Source organism: Schistocerca americana, chromosome 11 (assembly GCF_021461395.2).
Source record: "Schistocerca americana isolate TAMUIC-IGC-003095 chromosome 11, iqSchAmer2.1, whole genome shotgun sequence".
Lineage (NCBI taxonomy): Eukaryota > Metazoa > Arthropoda > Insecta > Orthoptera > Acrididae > Schistocerca > Schistocerca americana.
This window is the reverse complement of record NC_060129.1, coordinates 151,635,613-151,657,782: the sequence shown is the minus strand read 5'-3', so window position 1 is coordinate 151,657,782 and position 22,170 is coordinate 151,635,613. Positions and strand designations below refer to the sequence as shown.

Genomic DNA, 22,170 nt, shown 5'->3' with positions numbered 1-22,170 from the left:
TACTGACCTCATCTTTATTATACACAAAAAAAATTTCCGTAACAGCATCACTCAGCTCTTGCGTGTTGCAGACTTTTTTGGGAAATTTCATCTTTCCAACACATTTCAATTCCACATCATTCATAAAAACATTGAGAAATAAATCGCTGTTTATAACACAGTAGCAAACAACTCTTGGGTAAGGACTGTAGTTAATTAACAATAAACACGCACTGCCTACTTTGTATATTGCCTATTTTGTTAACTACAATCCAGTCACTATGCTTATAGCAGTCACTTATTTTACTTTTTAGCTGCTCTAAATTACGGAAAGAAGTCGCTTCTATCAATTTCTCCTGCGTTTCTACACTTTCTCGAATGGCGATGTGAAGGCACTGTCTTCTGGTCGCTCCCTGCAACTTTCGGGGTCCTCTCAGGCTGATGCTGGCGTATTGGACAAATATGAAGGGCATCCTGGTAACTTTGAAAGTATAGAGTATAGCATCTGAAAAAGAAAAGCTTACTGGGGGTAGGGCGTCAAACGGACCGACTTCGAGAAGGAGAGGCACCACAGGACATTTTAATTTGCACTGTCTATACTTTTACAAATAAATTCATAAAACTTTGTCAGCATGACCAGGAAGGATTCGGGATTCACACTCATAGCAGTGGAAGTTTAAAAACAAGAAAAAATAATATTTTTTAAATGCGAAATTTCATGATTTTTTCACTTACTGTTGGCTGCATTTGTTGCTATAGGTACACTTTTCTTCATAAGTAAGAGAGATTCTTCTTTGAATTTGGCACAGCTTACAAACCATACTTACAGCTGTATGAAACTCTAGAATTTATTTAATCTATGGAAAAATGAATGGGCTGTTACGTTTGAAACTTCGTGTTTAGAGAAAACTCGAATTTTATAGTTAATTATCTCAATTTGTACCACAGTTTTTAACAGATTTGGGGAATTCTGGAGTTTGATACACCTGTAAGTATGGTTTGCATGCTCTGCAAAATTCATCGAAGAATCTCTCCTACTTATGAAGAAAAGTGTACCTACAGCAACAAATGCAGCCAACACCAAGTGAAAAAATGATGAAATTTCACATGTAAAAAAAGTTTGTTTTGTTATGTTTTTTAATTTCCTCTGCTATGAGTGTGAATCCTGAATCCTTCCTGGTCATGCTGACAAAGTATTATGAATTTATTTGTAAAAGTATAGACAGTGCAAATTAAAATGTCCTGTGGTGCCTCTCCTGCTCCAAGTCGGCCCGTTTCACGTCCTACCCCCCTTAACATCAAAAGATAGTGATGGGCTGAACTGCGATTTTCCAATATCAGTGATTTCTGTGAATGCTACTTTTCAGTATCTGTTATTCTTAACTGTGATTTGTCGCAGTTAAGAGTCGCAGTTAAAGAACATACGTCGTGTATCCCTCCGCCACTGCTATTTCTGCGATTTCTTGCGACTTCTGCGATTTCTGTGACTTCTGCTACTTCTGCGATTTCTGTGACTCCTGCGATTTCTGCGACTTACCACCGTATGAAAAAGTTACATCTGTCCACACAGAAAATTGCATCTCAACAAACCTGTCATTGGTAAGTATGTTTTACGTTTTTTCTTCCGTTGGCTTTAATTTTGTATTAAAGAATCAACTGTGAAAATATTAATAGTGTAATTAATATGTAAGTAGCCATACAGTACCGTAATAGTTCGTGTTTAGAAAATGAATTCCAACATATTGTTATGTTCACAGGTACCCGAACTACATTTCAGTCACTCAGTAAAGCGATAACTCAAAATATCATCGTCAACAGATCTGAAGAAATTGCCACTGCGTCTTTAGACCATTTCCGTCAGACGAGAGGTTAGTTTCTAAGCGTTTCGATGGACTTAATTACTCAGTGAGATTATTCTTGCAAATGTGATACTCATTACAGCAAATATTAGCAATCTACTCTGTCAATTATATTGCTAGTAATTAGTGACTGCAAAAATTGTTTAATAATCCTTGTGTTTTTGCAGACGCAGTTCTGACTCTGATTACTGGTTGCTGTACGTATCTATCCACATCAAGGCTGTTGAGAGAGACTCGTGAAGATTCAAGACAGCTCTTAGAGGATTTGCAGTTTGAAAGTGAAATAATTGTGAAATAAATGTGTGAGTTATTAAACTGTGTTTTATTGAAGTTGTTGTGCGATTTTAAAGGAATAATAAATGTTAAACACAGTGAGTGAATAATGAAAATCTCATTTTCCACATGTTAAGCCGTCCAATACCCGTAATTTTCCGCCACTTACTTATTGGTAAACACTTGTTGGAGAGTGACATGCCGCCCCCCCCCCCTTTCTACACAATCTTGGTGTGACACTGACCTGTAACATATCCAGAAGTCTACAATATGCATTTTGAGGGTGTTGATATGAAAGTGGGAGGTACAGATCTTCCAGTTAAATCAGGAATAGCTTAAGTGCATTACTTGAAAGTAACACAGGAAGAGCTTACTTATGTAGGTGGTAGTAGTGTCGGCAAAAAGTTCATGTGTGTGAAGTTGCCATGTAGAACAACAGGTGTAAAACTTTTCTCCCGAGTCTTGAACTGTGTTGGAACAAAAGTGAGGCATTCATATGACTCAATAATACTGTTTTCATTTCACTACACTTATACAGATATCTGAGTTCTGCTGTGTTAACATTGCAAAGTCCTGTAGGCGTGTGGAGTATTAACCAAAACTGTCATGTTGGAAGCAGAATCAAACACATTTGTTACGTTAGTTGATATTTCAGGAGAAAAAGGCAATGTTGTTTCTTATTAATATAATACATTCAGAGTCACAGCAGTGTTTGACCAATGATAACTGATGCTGAATGTGCATGTCGTCATATAATATGAAGGGCTTGTTTCAATAGTGGTATAAGCCCATTACCTCCACTTCTCTGTCTATAATGCTTCTGAAATTAATAATCCAAACAAACATAAATAAAGGTTCATCCCTAGCAAGAAGCCAGAAGCTTGAATATTTCTGGTATCTCAACTGCAGATTTTTCAGCGCTCATTTAACTTTACGACTCTGTATCTCAAAATGAACAAAAATGGACTTGTACCAGTATTGAAATAAGCCCTTCATATGCACACACAGCACATCGATCTCGTGAGGCACAAGGCTCTCATAACGAGGTACGTACGTCGGTCAACAGATAGCACTAGGAAAAGTATGTTAACTGCGCTTTTTAGTTGCTACTTGCGACTCTTAGTTGCGACGTGTCACCGAAATCGCAGTTGGACTCGATAGCGTGTCGCAGAGATGAGCAATGTACGAAGTTTGGCCAACAGATGGCACTGTTAACTGCGCTTTTTAGTTGCTACTTGCGACTTCTAGCCGCGACTTGTCACTGAAATCGCAGAAAGGAGTATGGAATTCGGCCCACAGATGGCTCACGGCGTTGAATGTGAAATGCTACTTGCGACTGCTAACTGTGACTGAAATCGCAGTTAGATTTTGTAAAGTTGTTATTGTGATATCTGTGACTTCTCAGTCACTGTGATTTCTAACAGATACGCAATTTCCTGCCCACCACTATCAAAAGACATGCAACTACGCAATCAGCTTTCTCGTTGCGAGATAAGGCTTCTCCCTAACATTTGGCCCTTTAACCTGCCTTTTCTTAAGCGTCGACGATCCAATGGTGCCGTTAACAGTTTGCCAGTTCTTGGGTCGTACATGCTTGTACTGCTTAGTGCTTGATACATCTTCTTCGTTGAAATGCAGCTCACTAACCTTAAAAGAAGCGTAAAGTTGATTGTTAAAGATGTTATGAAAACTACCGTTAAGAGGGACGAAATTGTGTATTGATTCCATTCGTAATAGATTTTAGAATAAAAGCTATTATGTGTTACAATTTATTTAATGGTACTGTAGTGGTTAACAAACACAACGATACTTACAACTGAATGTTTGCTAGGCACTCAATCTCGTCTGTGAACGACCGAGATCTATTTCCGTCTTAGAGATCCATCAGACAGAAAATAAAACACAGAGACCTTAGGCCCATTGCCGTAATTGTCTGTGCAATACACAACTTCCGTGACATTCTGATAGCGCTTTAACTTATTTGGCACAACCGAAAACGTTAACGTTCACTTGATCCGAAGCACAACACACCATGTGGTACTCAAAGAGATCGCTTGATTCATGACTGCACGCATGACGTCACAGCCATCTGAGACGTGCGCTATGAGGCTTTGTTTCTAGAGAAGGCGTTGGCAAAACCACAGTCTAACATAACAGTCGCGACACTTAGCCTCGATTTTGTTGCCTTCAGCGCCAGCAGTGCTCCAAGCGGTCGGTAGGTTGAACTGTGAGTTCGGCGCGATCGTGAAAGCGAATAGTGATTGTTTATTTTGATTTATACAATGGTTTTTACCGTCGGGAGCGTTTGTAGCGCAATAAATTGCAGCAGCAATAGGAAGAAGAAACCACAGGTGTCTTTTTCAGGTTTCCTAAGGATCCTGAGAGGTATATACCATCATGTTACTAAACTGTATCGTCAGGATTCATTTGCAAATGTATGTGTATAAATCATGAATGTTTCGTTTTAGGAGAAAAAAAATGGCTAGTTAATAGCAGATGAGAAGACCTTATGAAGAAAGACCCGGTTTACCTGTATAATAATATTAGGTTTTGTTCGCTACATTTCGAACAAAACCAGGTCATGAACGCAGACAATAACAAACTCGTGTGCAATGCAGTATCCCCACTGTTTGACATTCCTAATAAGCCACCTCAACTGACGATAAAGAAGAAACTGCCACAAAGATTCGACAGTCAATCTAAAGCTGTAAAACAGTCCTATGACACAGAAGCAGCTAGTTCAACCCTCCATTTATTAGTGCCAGATTCGTGAGAATCATCAACACAAGACCTGCTTTGACGATGAAGTGGTTAGATTAAGTGCAGCTGTTCGTGTCTTACAAAAGCGTATGAAGTTTCAGAATGTTCAGATCGCTAGATTTCGAGCGAAACTATTATGGGACAAGGAAAGTGCTACAGACAGAAAATTATTCAAATATTTGGTTTTTCGTGAAATGTAATGTAATCAGCTCATTATGTTTTCGGCATATTTCTCCCACTATTGGTCAGTTGCTTGTCCCACTTAGAATAATATAAAGATGAAGGTCGTGGAAACAAGTGACAATGACAAACACAGTAGGCCTACATAACGATAAACGAGCTGTCCATCGCTTTTGCATGTAGAGGTACATGTCTGTGCTTCTTACATGTGAATCTGTGTGTTTATATTCTTTTGATATCAACGTGGTAAGCTGCAATTCTGTCCAATGTCACAAGTGTTTCTTCACGAATGTGTTGTAGCTTGCCACTCTATTCATGGTTTTTGTCCATACTTGCGCTTATTTTAGAATCAATTTTAGAAACATATATGCATTCTGATACTACACAAACTCTTGGAGGCAAGAAACTAACTCGAATAATTCGGAAATTACGTAGGAAATGGATGCAAACAAACATTATGCTTACGACGCGTCTGACGTTCACCTTACCTGCCACTCTGAGCGCTAGTGTCGCTCCGTCTGTCAAACGGCAACAACTTTTACAGCAGTGAGTGTCGCGACTGTTATGTTAGACTGTGGCAAAACCCACTGTCGTTTCCATTCTCGCGGACCCTTACGCCTTCCAGAGATGTAACCGAAGATAACTCTTTGGTTTGAACAGTTGCTCACCGAAGTTCTTTGGGATGTAAGGAAGTGCGCATGTAAATTCGACGGGCTTTGGTGTTTTGCCGCTGCTAAAACAATTTTCGTTCTGTTTTAAGGATGAAGCAGGAAGTGAGTTGAATTTCTGTTATGTATTCGTAAATAGTTTCATTTCTTATTGTTATAATTACAAACATTGGCGACGTATTCGAAAATTGGACATTACCAGAAACCCATAATCACAAATATGAGTGCCGTTTATCCAAAAAAGATCTGTCCAGTACGGGTCAGCTGTCTCATCCTTCAAAGTGACTGCTCGCGGGCTTGTAGTTGATTTAACTTTATTCATTGTGAGTGCATATTTGATTTATAGTAATGATATTTAATTAGTGAACCCCAAATGTTTCGTAAACATGTTTTCTAAACTGATTTAACCGACATTAACTATACACAAGAAATTCGTAACTAGGTATATAAACATATGAATGTTTCTGGTAAAAAGTATGTAAGTGATTGGCAAAGTGAAACCAGCCGTGGGTTTGCTTCCGAGCAGAAAGTCGTTTTGGTTAGATGTACTTTTGATCTCTTGTGAAGAAATACTCTGAGGTATAGAACATGTCAGGAAACAACAATACACAAATATTTATAAGAAATACGAATACACTAATTACCATCCACAGATCCAAAGCATTTTAAATCCCAGATGGGCTTCATTGGTATGGGATAAGTCAAAAAAATTTTAGAAGAAAAAAATGTCATTTGAAAGGTAATAGGCCTACATAACTTTTCTCAGAACTGTTCAATACACTGAGGTGTCCATGCTAATTCTTAGGCCATTCTCTTAGACATTAAATAGGAGAAAATCATTTTACAACACTTCTTTGATATGACTGCATTACTACATTGAATTTGTACAGAAGTTATGAAAAATGTGTGTACTTGTACAAAGGACACATTTCACAACCATATTAATTATAGTGACTGTAATTGTTTATGAAGATTATCATCATACTAATTCCATGAACTGAGCTATTGGTTTGACAAAGAGGTTTTTAATGTCAAAACTTCATTAACAAATGAATGTCAGGAAGCAGTAGTTAGTATCCCTAGTTCCCATTTAGTGAAGGTCATACAGTCAGAAACTGTGTGAGTGAAAAAACAAGTGTATTTGTCATGTGTAAGGCAAAAGGTATTTGACATGTCTAAATCTTAACATAGAGAAGTAGGCCTAAATGATGTTTTAGAAAGCTTGAACACTTTTTAGTGTGGCAACCAAATTAGTAATATATTGTTTCTACAAAAAGGTGATGTAGCAGATGCATGTCTGCAAAATCTTGGCTGTGGTGACATTAACCTTTAATGCGGTCAAAAGTCTATATAACTGATATGGTACACTTCCGCTCGTTTGTAGTTGTATGTGACCATGTTGCCTTGGAAACATTAAAATAAGATATAATTTTATGTTTATATTAGCTTACTTGGGTCTAGTGTAGCAGGGGATACAACCCGTCGGCTTTGAACAATGACGTCATTCCTTAGTCATAGATTGTAATGTCTTCACTTCGAGGCATAGACAATAAAACAGTTCTGTGTTCTAATAAGCACTATCATTAAAATAATTGAATGTTAATCTAAAAGCGATCGCTTGATATTTGGTACATCATTAAACGTGTGATTTAACTAACTTAGTTGTTTGTTTTTTATTTGGCTGGTACTTAATATTTTTCGTAATGATATTGAGGTAATGTGGATTGTGTTTTTTGGCTTTTTTTAAAAAAAAAATCTCACGAGATAGAATAAACTGATCCTACTTTATTAAGCAATCAATAAAAAAACTAAACTAAAACATAACAGCTTTTGCTGTTATGTTTCAATTTCGTTTTTTTTTACTGATTGCTTAATAAAGTAGGATCAGTTTATTCTATCTCGTGAGATTTTTTTTTTTAAGCCAAAAAAACACTTATTAGCTACTGAAGGGAGCTACAACACTAAGAAGAATCGCTTCTCGGCTTTTGACAAGATCAATGTTTATCTCTCTCGCATTCCTTTGTTTCTCAACATTCTTCTCAGCTCTTTCATCTTTGTAATACATGGTCTCTGGCGACTTGTGACGTCATTGTTCAAAGCCGACGGGTTGTATCCCCTGCTGCACTAGACCCGCTTACTTTTCCCTCCAGTACTGTTCCACTACTCAGCCTCAGTGGCCCTTTTGTCTGCCTTGTTTATGAAGTTATGTATGGTGTACTTGTAACATAGCACACATCATTATGCATACAATCTAGTCACTGTATGGCCTCAACTTGTCACAGCTCACACAGTAAACACACATAATAGCGTACACAATACATAATGCACAATGATTTGCAATATGTAATCATTTTGTATCAAGCACACAGTCCAATTACACCCATCTGCTTTGACCCATAACATGCTATGTGACATCACGAGTGTACATTGTGAGAGATGTAAGTGGCCAGTTAAGAAATGATACTTGTGGTTGTCATTGCAACTCATGTAAACTACACTCTTTACTCGAAATATGACATAGTGGGTCAAAGTAGACAGGTGGAATTGGACTTGCTATATTCTCCCACCAGTTCCCCCCCCCCCCCCCCCCCCCCCAATACATAAGGATGACAGATTTTAAAATCTACATTTTTGTGACATATTATCTTTGATTGTACCTGAGGATTTGTAATTCTAGTTTAAATTCTAGTGCTAGTTTCTCTGAAACAAGATACATAATATTTATTACTCATGATGAACTTTTTCTCACTGTGGGTCAACAGAAACATCCGATCTCACGCGTCGGCTTTGACCCGTGACGTAAGGGTGTTGTGGTGTGTGACGTCATTACGGCGCAGAGTTTGGTTTGTGAGTGTGGCGTGTTTGTAGATGTTGCCTCGTTGACGTTACCTTAGTAGGAGTTTTAGGGCCTGTAATTTATAGTTTACCTTTTTACTGTACTTTTTGTTTTAACGTCGTCTATGAGGCTTTTATCAGTTTGCCATTAGATTGTTCAATCTTTATGGTCTATATGTTTTGTCGCTACTCGTTATGTCTGATGAATCAATATTGTTTTTTTTTCTTTTTGTTTCTTTTTTTTATCTTTTGATTGACCTACACATTGATCTGTAGCGTAGCCCTGAATACGAGGTTAGGTTGGGAGTTTTTTTATTGGCGGGGGGGTCGGGGGGGCGCAGCCCCCCCCCCCCCCCCCCTGCCTGGCCTTGAGTACCACTTGTTTATTATTATCTTTGTTTGCTATCAATGTTAGCAGATTGTTCTTGTGAAACCTTTGTGTGTGTTGTTTTTCTATGTGTTTTCGTCTTTGTGATACGTATGCAACGTTTCTATATCTGCCATATTGGAATTGTCATTTCCGCTATATTTGTGACGTCATGGGTCAAAGCCGACGGGTTAGATCGGACGCTTCCGTATTTCCCTCACTGTCTATTCATATACTCAATATTATAGGATTTTTCTTGTATTAGGATTTTTAGGGTTACAAGGAAAGTCATCTCAGTTTTGAGGTTTTGTAATTATCTGGACAATGCTTGTGTTAACTTGGTACCGGAGTATTGAGGCTTATTTTCAGAGATCTGCACTCTGTATGAAAGGCACTAAAATTATTTTCTGTTTCTTGTTTTATGGGACTGAAGAGTCTCATCGGTCTCCAGTTTTGTGGGATCCCTTAATGAAGTCACAGTGGTCCTGAATATCTACAATGATAACGCATGGACATAAATGCAGAGATGCTAGTTGGGCCTGTAGGTTACCCTGTCATATTTGACCATGAATGGCACCTGTGCAATGTCGTCAATATGTTGCAAGTGTCAGTTGAGGTCAAAATGGTGTTGTGTGTGTGCTATGTTGGACTTAAATGAATTCAAACGTGGGCAAATTGTCGGTGCTCGTATGCCTGGTGTCCCACCCGTCGGCTTTGACCCGTGACGTAAGGCTGTTGTGGTGTGTGACATCACGACGTCGCGGAATTTAGTTTGTGAGAGTGGCATGTTTGTAAGTGTTGTTTTGATGCGATCGGTGGTGGTGTGTTAGGTGATGTTTTTGGTTTAGTTTGCGAGTGTGGCGTCGTGTGTGTGAATTTTGGTAAATTGCTTTTTTTTATCTCTTTGGTAGGTATGGATATGACTGACAGGGTCAACAGTTTTCGGTTGTCAGCGATGATGGGGGACAGTGCATTGTCTCTAATAGAATTTCTTCAACTGTTCAGATTTTGGACAAAGTTGTGAAGTGTTTAGTATGTTGTGAAGAAATGAGGCTTACTTAAAGTTCTGGCGCCTTGGACCAGGGACGGCTGTATGTGGTGATCTCGTAAGGATAACAGGTCAAGGGAAGTGTTCGATTCCATAGGATATTGTTTAGTGCAATTTGGGGAGTTTTGTGTCGTCGTTTTTTTTTCATCGTTTTGTGTGGTTTGGTATGGTGGTGTGTCTAAATTTGTTTATATTTACTTTGTCGCCACCCAAAACCCCCAATTTCCCATGCTTGTCCCATTAGTTTCATTAAGTTTTTTTGTGGAGCGTGTGTGTGTTGGTTTTTCAATGTATTTTCGTGTTTGGAGTCACGTTTACGTGATGTCATAGGTGCCATATTGGAGTCGTAGTGTATGGTCGTTTCCGCTGTATTTGTGACGTCATGGGTCAAAGCAGACGGGTGGAATCGGATGCTTCTGTATTTCCATGTTTCTGTGCTGCACGATGACAAGGCTCCTGTTTCATGGAGCTCACGTCATCCAGGACTGGTTTTCTGGGCACGAGGATGAATTATTGCATCTTCCTTGGATGCCACAGTCACCAGATCTGTGTTATGGAGCCTTTGTGGTCTACTTTTGAAAGAAGGTTGCGTGATCACTGTCCACTTCCATCATTGCCATTCAAAGATGACTTGAAGCTGTTTTGAATGTCTGCAGTTTTCCTGCACCATGTTAATCATGATACAATGTTGTGTTGGTGGGGTATCCATATTTTTGTCCAGTCCCTGTAATCTGAGTGCCTCCTTTTCTGTAGTTTGAATAATGTTTTATTCCTGTAATGATAGTTCCCCACTGCCCCCACCCCACCACCACCACGTGATTCCATGTTTCATATATGGCTCAAAAAGTGCGTGACAGACTGTGCACAAGAGGTCTTGATAGGTATATTATTCCAGTTACATCATTGCAAATATCACTGAGCTTAGCTTATTGGAAACCTTATTTATCTGCTAGAAATTTTAACAGTATTGCTGCTGCTTCGAACATCCGTTCTGTACATTTGGAGACCTGACATGATGTGCTCTTTATTAACTTTAATTCAGACTTGGTGAAACATCACTAAGACATTCTACAACATATTTAAAATGGCAGTGTTCATGTCGGCTGCCAACAGAGTGTAATGGAATGTAAAGAGTGCTTCAGTGTTGATGGAACTATGGTATCTGCTTGAAGCATCAGAAGTTAATGTCTCACCTTTGTGCTTACTGATGTAACAAACTTGCTTGCTCCACATGCTCTCTATTTTATTCCTTGCAAATGCTATGCAAGGACATGTGGGAAGTAGTGAAGAGTACAATTCAAACTTTCAGTTTTGAATAGTGACACTATAAGACAGCATACGGACTGTGATGCCAGTCATCCACACATATTGTGTTGTTTGACAGTTAGGAATAGCATCGTACCGAGCGAGGTGACACAGTGGTTAGCGCACTGGACTTGCATTTGAGAGGACGATGGGTCAAACCTGCACCCGGTCATCCTGATTTAGGTTTTCCATGATTTCCCTAAATTGCTTCTGGCAAATGGTTCTTTTCAAAGGACACAGCCGACTTCCTTCCCCATCCTTCCCTAATCCGATGGGACTAATGACCTCGCTGTTTGGCCCCCCTCACCCAAATCAACCACCAACCAATTAGGAATAAAGCAAAGGGTGAAAACTACTGCTTTCTGAATAATTTTCTTTTTATAGCCTATGTATACATAATTTTTTCTGAGAAACTTGACACTGTTTTGAAACTTTTAGTACAATACTTATCACAGTAATTTAACATTTGATGTTTCTCAGGAAAACTATTAATACATTCAGCCATCATTGTTTCTAAACTGAAATGCTGATAACAATTCCACTGGCAGCAGGCAACATTATTTTTCTGATCATAATACAAACTCGTTAACTTCTTTTTCTGTTATCGACAGTATGTTAACATTTATCGTCTGAAGTAACTTACTGTGTGGAGCGAGTATAAACAACTGCAAAATTTTACTAATATGAGCAAACAGTTACACTGGTGTAATTACTTATAATATATGGCCATTGGTGATGGCCACAGGTTGGTTAATAGCCTGGGATTGATGTGGTCGGGCCTTATATGGTAGTGAATTGGATGTATTGTGTTTTATATAACTTGAGTGGTAGTTCAGTGAGGTGTACTGTAGTTCTTCTGTTGTGTGCCGCTATTGGCAATTCATTATTGTTACGTGTAGCCAACCAGGTGATAGTACACAGTAGCCAATGAGAATTGCTAAATCTCACGGTTTCTGTCAGCAGAAGATACATAATTCTTACATTTGCTTTGCATGGTGAATACCGGGTTATAAATACAAAATCAAATAGGGGTAATGCAGGAGTAGGTTTAATAACGAATAAAAAAATAGGAGTGCGGGTAAGCTACTACAAACAGCATAGTGAACGCATTATTGTGGCCAAGATAGACACAGAGCCCATGCCTACGACAGTAGTACAAGTTTATATGCCAACTAGCTCCGCAGATGATAAAATGTATGATGAGATAAAAGAAATTATTCAGAGACGAAAATTTAATGGTCATGGGTGACATTCAATAGTACGAAAAGGAAGAGAAGGAAACGTAGTAGGTGAATATGGAATGGGGCTAAGAAATGAAAGAGGAAGCCTCCTGGTAGAATTTTGCACAGAGCATAACTTAATCATAGGTAAAACTTGGTTCAACAATCATGAAAGAAGTTTGTATACATGGAAGAGGCCTGGAAATACTGGAAGGTTTCAGATAGGTTATATAATGATAAAACAGAAATTTCGGAACCAGGTTTTAAATTGTAAGTTATTTCCAGGGGCAAATATGGACTCTGACCACAACCTATTGGTTATGAACTGTCATTGAAAACTGAAGAAGCTGCAAAAAGGTGGGAAATGAAAGAGGTGGGACTTGGATAAACTTAATGAACCAGAGGTTGTAGATAGTTTCAGGGAGAGCATTAGGGAACGATTGACAGGAATGGGTGAAAGAAATATAGTAGAAGAGTGGGTAGCTTTGAAGGATGAAATAGTGAAGGCAGCAGACTAGGTAAAAAGACGAGGGCTAGTAGAAATCCTTGGGTAACAGAAGAAATATTGAATTTATTTGATGAAAGGAGAAATTATAAAAATGCAGTAAATGAAGCAGGCAAAAAGGAATAAAACGTCTCAAAAATGAGATGAAGTGCAAAATGACTAAGCAGGGATGGCTAGAGGACAAATGTAAGGACGTAGAGGCTTATCTCACTAGTGGCAAGATAGATACTGCATACAGGAAAATTAAAGAGACCTTTGGAGAAAAGAGAGCCACTTGGATGACTATCAAGAGCTCAGACGGAAACCCAGTTCTAAGCAAAGAAGGGAAAGCAGAAAGGTTGAGGGAGAAAATAGAGGGTCTATACAAGGGCAATATACTTCAGAACAATATTATGGAAACGGAAGAGGATGTAGATGAAATAGCAGATGTGATACTGTGTGAAGGGTTTGAACTGCGTGAAGAGTCTGACAGAGCACTGAAAGACCTAAGTTGAAACAAGGCCCCGGGAGTAGACAGTATTCCATTAGAACTACTGGCAGCCTTGAGAGAGCCAGCCCTGACAAAACTCTACCATCTGGTGAAGCAAGATGTATGAGACAGGCGAAATACCCTCAGACTTCAAGAAGAATATAATAATTCCAATCCCAAAGAAAGCAGGTGTCGACAGATGTGAAAATTACCGAACTATCAGTTTAGTAAGTCACGGCTGCAAAATACTAACGCGAATTCCTTACAGACGAGTGGAAAACCTGGTAGAAGCCGACCTCGAGGAAGATCAGTTTGGATTCCTTAGAACTGTTGGAACACGTGAGGCAATACTGACCCTACGACTTATCTTAGAAGACAGAGTAAGGAAAGGTAAACCTATGTTTCTAGCATTTGTAGACTTAGAGAAACCTTTTGACAATGTTGACTGGAATACTCTCTTTCAAATTCTGAAGGTGACAGGTGTCAAATACAGGGAGCGAAAGGCTATTTACAATTTGTATAGAAACCAGACAGCAGTTATAAGAGTCGAGGGGCATGAAAGGGAAGCAGTGGTTGGGAGGGAGTGAGACAAGATTGTAGCCTATCCCCGATGTTGTTTAATCTGTATATTGAGCAGGCAGTAAACGAAACAAAAGAAAAAACCGGAGTAGGAATTAAAATCCACGGAGAAGAAATAAAAACTTTGAGGTTCGCCGATGACATTGTAATTCCGTCAGAGACAGCAAAGGACCTGGAAGAGCAGTTGAATGGAGGATATAAGATGAACATCAACAAAAGCAAAACGAGGATAATGGAATGAAGTCAAATTAAGTTTGGGTGATGCTGAGGAAATTAGATTAGGAAATGAGACACTTAAAGTAGTAAAGGAGTTTTGCTATTTGGGGAGCAAAATAACTGATGATGGTCGAAGTAGAGGGGACATAAAATGTGGACTGGCAATGGCAAGGAAAGCGTTTCTGAAGAAGAGAAATTTGTTGACATCGAGTCTATATTTAAGTATCAGGAAGTCATTTCTGAAAGTATTTGTATGGAGTGTAGTGATGTATGATAGTGAAACATGGACAATAAATAGTTTGGACAAGAAGAGAATAGAAGCTTTCGAAATGTGGTGCTACAGAAGAATGCTGAGGATTAGATGGGTAGATCATGTAAGTAATGAGGAGGTACTAAGTAGAATTTGGGAGAAGAGGAGTTTGTGGCAAAACTTGACAAGAAGAAGGGAGCGGTTGGTAGGACATGTTCTGAGGCATCAAGGGATCACAAATTTAGCATTGGAGGGCAGCGTGGAGGGTAAAAATTGTGCAGGGCGACCAAGAGATGAATACACTAAGCAGATTCAGAAGGATGTAGGTTGCAGTAGGTACTGGGAGATGAAGCAGCTTGCACAGGATAGAGTCGCATGGAGAGCTGCGTCAAACCAGTGTCTGGACTGAAGACCGCAACAACAGGTGAGGTTGGAATTTGGTAATTTTCTTGTGAGTTGGTGATGAATCTCCATATGGAAAATAAGATTGTCATAATAGGTTGGTGTGTAGTGTAGCACAAGATGTGTGTTTCTCATTGCAACAACCAGCTTGTAGGTTTCATTTCTGATTATGTCCAACATTCCATTGATATGGTTAAATTCAGTTTTAACCAAATAAAAGAAAATACCAGCTAATTTTATTTGCGAACCGCAGAAGATTAAAAATGATAATCCCATTGGCTATATCCATATGACTAATGATTTGTCACATTGGCTTATCACAATTCATCATGTGAAAAGCATGCAATAAAAAGCCATAGTGCACTGTAAGTGCACTTTGAGACAAAAGTGCACTTGCGCTGTTCACAGGTCTTCTGTTTTGTGCTGCTATTGAGAACAAGAGTGAACCCAGTATTGGTCTGTGTAATGACTATTTCCCTTTCTAAAGGTGCACTCTCATTGTGTTTACTCTTTGGGTTTATAGTGCAGCAATCTACATGCTTTTAGTTAGATGCCATAGAAACCAGTCACTAGCAAGATCTCTGATACCTAATATTTTGTCTTCTCTGGGAGAATAACTGTGTACTGCACCATCATGATTTTGGGCAAGAAAATACCCATTTGCAGTATTTTGTCATTTAAATTTTATACAATCAAACAACGGAAAATTCAGGATGGAACGTAACAATATTATGGAAAGGAAAGGTGCCACTCACTATATAGCACACTATAGTCGCACTTAGGCACAACAAAAGGACAGTCACCAGTTAGCTTTCGGCCAGTATGGCCTTTGTCAAAAATAGACAACAGACAGTCACTGCCAGCGGTGTGGCTTCAGATCATAGATATTGCTGGTGGCTGCCTGCAGTTCGGCTACAGTTGCCAGAGACTGCAGTCGTGTGTGTGAATTGTGTTTGCATCAGTGTGTGTGTGTGTGTGTGTGTGTGTGTGTGTGTGTGTGTGTGTGTCGTCTATTATTGACGAAGGCCATCTGGCCAAAAGCTAATTTTAATTAGTGACAGTCTTTTTGTTGTGCCTATTTGTGACTCAGCGTCTCCGTTATATGGTGAGTGGCAAATTTTGTATGTCATTTATGAATTTAAGAATAGCAAGTTCTGTGCAGAGAACCTATTAAAATCTAAATTGACACTATTTTTTTATTTTAATCAAAATTTTTTGCAGGTGACTGTCAACAGCATTGATATAGTTGGAGAAATACATGATACAAATTGTGCTTTCTTATAATACATTTATTCACTACTGGTTTTGATTATGGACTATCTTCACAGTAGAAAAATATTTATAGTAACATGTTCACATGTCATAACTCGACAGGCCGTATATAGCGTGTATGGCATGTGAAGTTGTCACAGTAGATATTTTTCCACTGTGAAGGTGGTCTGTGGTCAAAACCGTTAAGACAGCACAGCATATGTGATGCGTTTCTCCATTTAAATTTTTTGAGAGAGGTGCCTTATGTTCTTCCTGGTCAACTGAACCTATGAGTGTTCTGTGACACAATGATGATGTGATGAGTGACATCATTAATGTGTAAACAGGAAGAGAACAGATGACTGATAATATCTTTTTGTCTATATTGTTTTTTGGAGTGTAGGTTTGGATGACACATTGACTTGTAGTGTAACCCAAGATATAGGTCATGTTGAAAGGTGACAGGCTGCTTGAAGGTTGGTGAAGCCAATGAACATGAATGCAGAATTGTAGGTGTGAGGACATACTGATGTGTGCTGGAGTCGAGGCCTAGATTAAGTTGAAATTTGAGTGTTTGGTTAAGAGTTGGCAACACAGTACCGAAGGCTTCAATTAATCTGTTCTTTCTTACATAAGCTTCTCCATTACATTCATGGAGTAGAAAAGTATTTCATGTGATTTAATAGCCCAGTTTTGTTTTCATAACTGCTGTGGTGTATGAGGTAACGCACTGAGTGCACAAAATGGAAATTTATTGAAAGAAACATTGTTTTATGATTTGTGAAGAAAGAATCATAAATACAACCCCGTTCCAACTTCGTGTCGAAAGCGTGCATAACCATCTTTTGCAGCTTGGATGTGCAGAAAGAGTATCATTGATGTTTTATAAGGTACTGGCTGGGATTTAGAGCCATGCTGACTCCAGTGCTGTGACCAGCTGAATTTCGTCTCACAATTGAGGATCCGTGGTACAAACAGCTTGATCGAGGTGGTCCTACAGATTCTTGAATGAGTTTCAATTTGGGGTGCGGGTGGCCAGGGTAGTATGGCAAACTCGTCTCGCTGATCCTGCTGCTGTTCGAACCATGCACGTATACTGTGAACTGTGCATTGCCCATTGTGCCAAGTAAATACAGACTGCATATAGCCGTGGACATAGACCTGAAGGATAGATGCATGTTTTTGTTGATCCACTGTGTCTACCAGAATGACAAGATCACCCAGGGAATGCCACGAAAACATCCCTAGTCCGTAACTCGCTCCTCCTACCTCTGGACGCTTCTGGCGGTTATTGTAGGGGTGTACATGCCAATGCCTGTCTGTCCAATGGAGCATAAAACGTGATTGATCTGAAAAGATCACATGTTACGGGGGTACGTTTTGTGCCTATGTCCAGAGGTAGACACTTGTGAATGAATAGCTGAAGTGGTTTCTCTTGTTTTATCTCTATAATGTGAATTATCTGCCTTCACTTTGTCCTTCTGTTTCCTTGGTTCTTCTCTGTACCTTCTTCTCCACTGCGGCGTTTGAGAATTTTTCTCTTCTTTCCTTTTCTGTGTTTCTTTTCCTTTCTTTCCTCCCTGTGCGTGTCTGAAGGTCGACCCACACGTTCCCACGCATAGCCAGTGACGGGGTGACACGTAATTCCCTGCCCCGGGTAGACAGGTAGGATAGTCCCTGGTAAAGGCCAGGCCCAGAGAGGGGTGATTACCCGAGCTGATACCTTCCGAACATGCCAATTGGTCCCTCTGTCAATTTCTTGGGAGGTGTGACATGAGGTGTGGACAATCACCTAAGGTAGGAGTGCCCTCAGAGAGCGTCTCCACTGTGAAGGACCGCACCATCGGATATGCCGGTAATCGTGGGGGTTACTTTTGCGATGGTTTCTTCTTCTACTACAACTTCTGCCCACAAGAGAAAGCTAGATAAGTCTCACCCACAGGAAATTCTTCCATCAGTGCCAAAGTTTCTAGTTGTTTCTCGGTCTGACGAAGTTCAAGAATTCTCAACAGTGAACCCTTTCATTATTCAGAAAGGTGTCGACACAATTGCAGGTCCTGTAAAGTCTTATTCCCGGTTACGAAATGGCACCTTGTTGTTAGAAACAGACAGTGCCCTCCAGGCACAAAAATTGCTTCGAACTGCACTGCTACACACCTTCCCTGCCCAGGTGGAAGCGCACAGCATTTTAAACTCATCATGCGGCGTGGTTTATACAAGATCACTTGACGGATTATCAAATGAGGACATTCAAAATTACCTGTCTGATCAGGGAGTAAAGGCCATATATCCAGTAATGAAAAGGGTTGAAAAGGAATTGGTAACAACCTGCACGCTCTTCTTGACATTGACAGAGTTCAACTTCCTTTGTACATTAAAGCAGGATATGAGATAATTTCAGTTCACCCTTTCATCCTCAACCCTACGTGTTGCTATCAATGCCAGAGGTTTAATCATACCAGCCAGTCATGTTCCAATACAAATGGGGGTACAAAGCCACCTTGGCATTGCCTCTGGCCCTGCCTTCTCTGTGACCTTTGTCAACTTCCCAAGGATAGTATCCCCCCTATACTTTATCAGCGAACATTTGGTGCTCTATGCTCACAAATGGAGCATGCCACATTTATTTACACTGATGGCTCCAAGACCGCCTTTGGTGTTGGGAGTGCCTATGTTATTAACGACACCCCTATTAGATTTTGGGTTCCCGACCAGTGTTCGGTTTTTACTGCAGAGCTTTATGCTGTTTTCCAGGCTGTTCAATACATCTGTAACCATCAGCAGATACAGTACATTATATGCACGGATTCGTTCAGCTCTCTTCTCAACATCCAAGCTCTTGATCCTATCCACCCTCTGATCCACCAGATTCGGGACTGCCTCCACATGCTGCACTTCAGGAGCATCTCTGTGGTATTCCGCTGGATCCCAGGGCATGTTGGCATACGTAGAAATGAGGCAGCCGTTATAGCAGCAAAGGCTGCTGTCTCTCTTCCTCGGCCCACTGTTCGCGTGGTTCCCTTTTCCGATCTCCAGAACATTTTGTGTTGTTGTGATGCTCTTTTATGGTACACACGTTGGTCTGCACTTCAGGATAATAAATTATGGGGCACAAAACCTCTTCCCTGTGCTCGGAACTCTTCCTCCTGGCCTCATCGTTGGGAGGAGATAATTTTAACTAGAGTCCGGATTGGACACTGTCTTTTTAGCCATCGACATCTTTTAAGTGACGACCCTCCCCCGCTTTGTTCCCACTGCTCTTAATCGTGGATGGTGAGACACCTTTTACTTAATTGCCCCTATTTTAATCCGCTACTTGCCCGTTTACAGCTGCCGCTTGATAAATCTTCCCTTTTAGCAGATGGAGCTTGGCCAATTGTGTCCTTGAGCTTATAAGTGTGAGTGAGATGCATTTGAAGCTCTTTTTGGGGAAACCAAACCCTCTTCAATAGCACTTTTGTAAGATTTCCTTCTGTTTTTAATTTCCCGCCTCCTTCAGTTTCGTTCCCGTTGCTGCTGATTTAAATTCCTGTTATTGCCCTTCACTAAACCACAGAATGGGTGCTTATGACTATAGCTGCTTTGTGCCCTAAAACCATAATTTAAAAAATTGTAGACTTTCAGTTGCTCAACAGTTGCACGTCTGTTTGTGTGTCCACGTCTCTGCAGCTGGATGTGCCACAGTTGCCTTGGCGACCATTATTTTTCCATGCACAGTACTGTTTAAGATGGCAGCATGCAAATAGTTTACAAACTTAGCTGCTTTGGAAACTCTTCCACCCTTTGCCCAAAAGCCAACGACCATGCCCTTCTGGGTGTCACATAAATCGCTCCATTTCTGCGTTATGACGACGACTGCACTGTTTTCAGTTTTCCTTAACACACTTTATATAGGCTCCACTGTTAGTGTTGCCACCTGCCGTATTTGTGTTGTTATTGCACGTCGACACTGCACGTAGGTGGTGATCACATTAATGTGACCGGGCCTTGTATGAATTAAAGTGTTGGGTAGTGTTTTCTGGTTTTACTTGACTGGGATGTAGCGTTAAAATGGAATAAAATGCTGATGATTTTGACAAGAAGAGACTAGGAACTTTTGAAATGTAATGTGCCACAAAAGAATACTGAAGACTTAGTTCATAGATAAGATAGCAAATGAAAGAGCACTCACTCAAATTAAAAAGAAAAAGAAATTATGGCTCATCTTGAGTAAATTTGGGTTTGGTCGGTAGGACACTTTGTCGTGTCAGTCAACAGTTAATTTGGTAATGGAGGGAAGTGTGGATTAATTTTTATTTCATTAACGTCCTCTGTAGTGAATCTTTGGTGTACTGTTTTGCCTTCTCTTCTGAGCTACTTGCACCAGTTTTCTGATCACTACAGTTCACGTGTAGCATATATTTTTAACATTTAGAACAAGACCAAAGCTTGGCTATAGTGAGCGTTCGAATGGATTGAGGCTGCAGTAGCTACGCAGAGCTGAAGAGACGTGCGCAGGAGAGCTGCATCAAGTCACTCTGTGGACTGAAGGTGTCCAGAATTCATTTGACACTTCCTTACACCAGACTTCAAATCAAATTGTGTGCCAATAGAGTATCATTTCATTTGTACGACTGGATTCGTGATTTCCTGTTAGAAAGCTCACAGTATGTAGCACTGACAGAAGTCGTCTGTGGTCTACCCCAAGGAAGTGTTACAGGCCTTCTTCTGTTCCTAATCTATATAAACAATTTAAGAGACAATGTGACCAGCCCTCTTAGATTCTTTCCAGATGATGCTGTCATTTACCATCCAGCAAATTCATCAGAAAATCAAAACCAGTTTGCAAAATGATTTAAACACGATATCTGTATGGTGCAAAAAGTGGCAAATGTCTTTGAATAAGGAAAAGTGTGAGGTCATCCACACGAGTAATAAAAATAAATTTTAGTTATGTGATAAATCACATGAATCTAAGAGCTGTCAGGTCAATGAAATATGTTTGAATTACAATTATGAACAACTTACGTTGGCACAATCACAAAGATAATGTTGGGGAAAGGCAAACCAAAGACTGTGTTTCATTGGCAGAACACTTAGTACATGGAAAACGTCTATGAGGGACTGCTGAAAAAATAATGCCTCTGAATTTTTATGTGAAAACTCTTAAAGCTTTTAAAATAAAACAAACCATATTAACATTCTATGTCTTTACTCTTCAGGTTTACATATTTATTTTTTTAACAAAGGCATTGTAGCGACGAACACGTCTCCCGATGAGAGACCAGTTCGTTGATACCGTCACTGTAGAATGTGTGACTTTGCTGATGGAGCCACAACCTCGCATCTGCTTGCACTGCTTCACATCACTATCAAAGTGAAGTCCTCGAAAGTGTTTTTTAAGTTTTAGAAACTTGAAAATCGAATGGACCAAGTCAGGACTGTACGGAGGATGATCGATGACTGTGAACCCGAGGCATTGGATTGTTGCAGATTTCTCAATGCTCCATGTGTGGTCAAACTGTTTGAATTTTAAACATGATGTCAGAACACTGTTTCTCACGGACCGATTTAGGTACATTACACACTGCCATGTTACGCGCTGCATTACAGAATCCTTTAGCAGCAGAGGACTGCAGATGTATAGGCATGTAGAATGTTGATAACGTTTGTTTTATTTAAAAAGCTGTAAGATTTTTCACAAAAAAAAGAGAGAACCAGAGACATTACTTTATACACTGCTCTGTCTTCTGCTAGAGTATTGCTGTGTAGTATGGGACGTTACCAGATAATATTAATGGAGAACATCAAAAAGGTCCAAAGAAAGCCAGCTTGTTTTGTATTATCATGAAACGGGGGAGTATTTTTAATGGGTACGGCAGGTGGGGTGGCATTTGTTAAAACAAAAGTGTTTTTCATTACTACAAGATCTTTTCTCAGAATTTCAGTCACAAACTTTCTCCTCGTTATTGCTGCCAACCTATGTAGGGAGAAATGATTGTAGTAGTAGTACAAGAGAAATTAG

At 39.8% G+C, this 22,170-nt stretch overlaps 1 protein-coding gene across 1 annotated transcript in view; it reads left to right on the top strand.

Annotated features, from left to right (window-relative positions):
- Positions 1 to 5,711: 5,711 nt before the first annotated feature.
- Positions 5,712 to 22,170, top strand: part of LOC124553995 — a 55,648-nt gene continuing 39,189 nt past the window's right edge. The window contains exon 1 of the mRNA XM_047128017.1: positions 5,712 to 5,824. Coding sequence (XP_046983973.1) covers positions 5,813 to 5,824 — 12 coding nt within the window. The 5' untranslated portion in view covers positions 5,712 to 5,812. The remainder of the gene's footprint in view (positions 5,825 to 22,170) is intronic.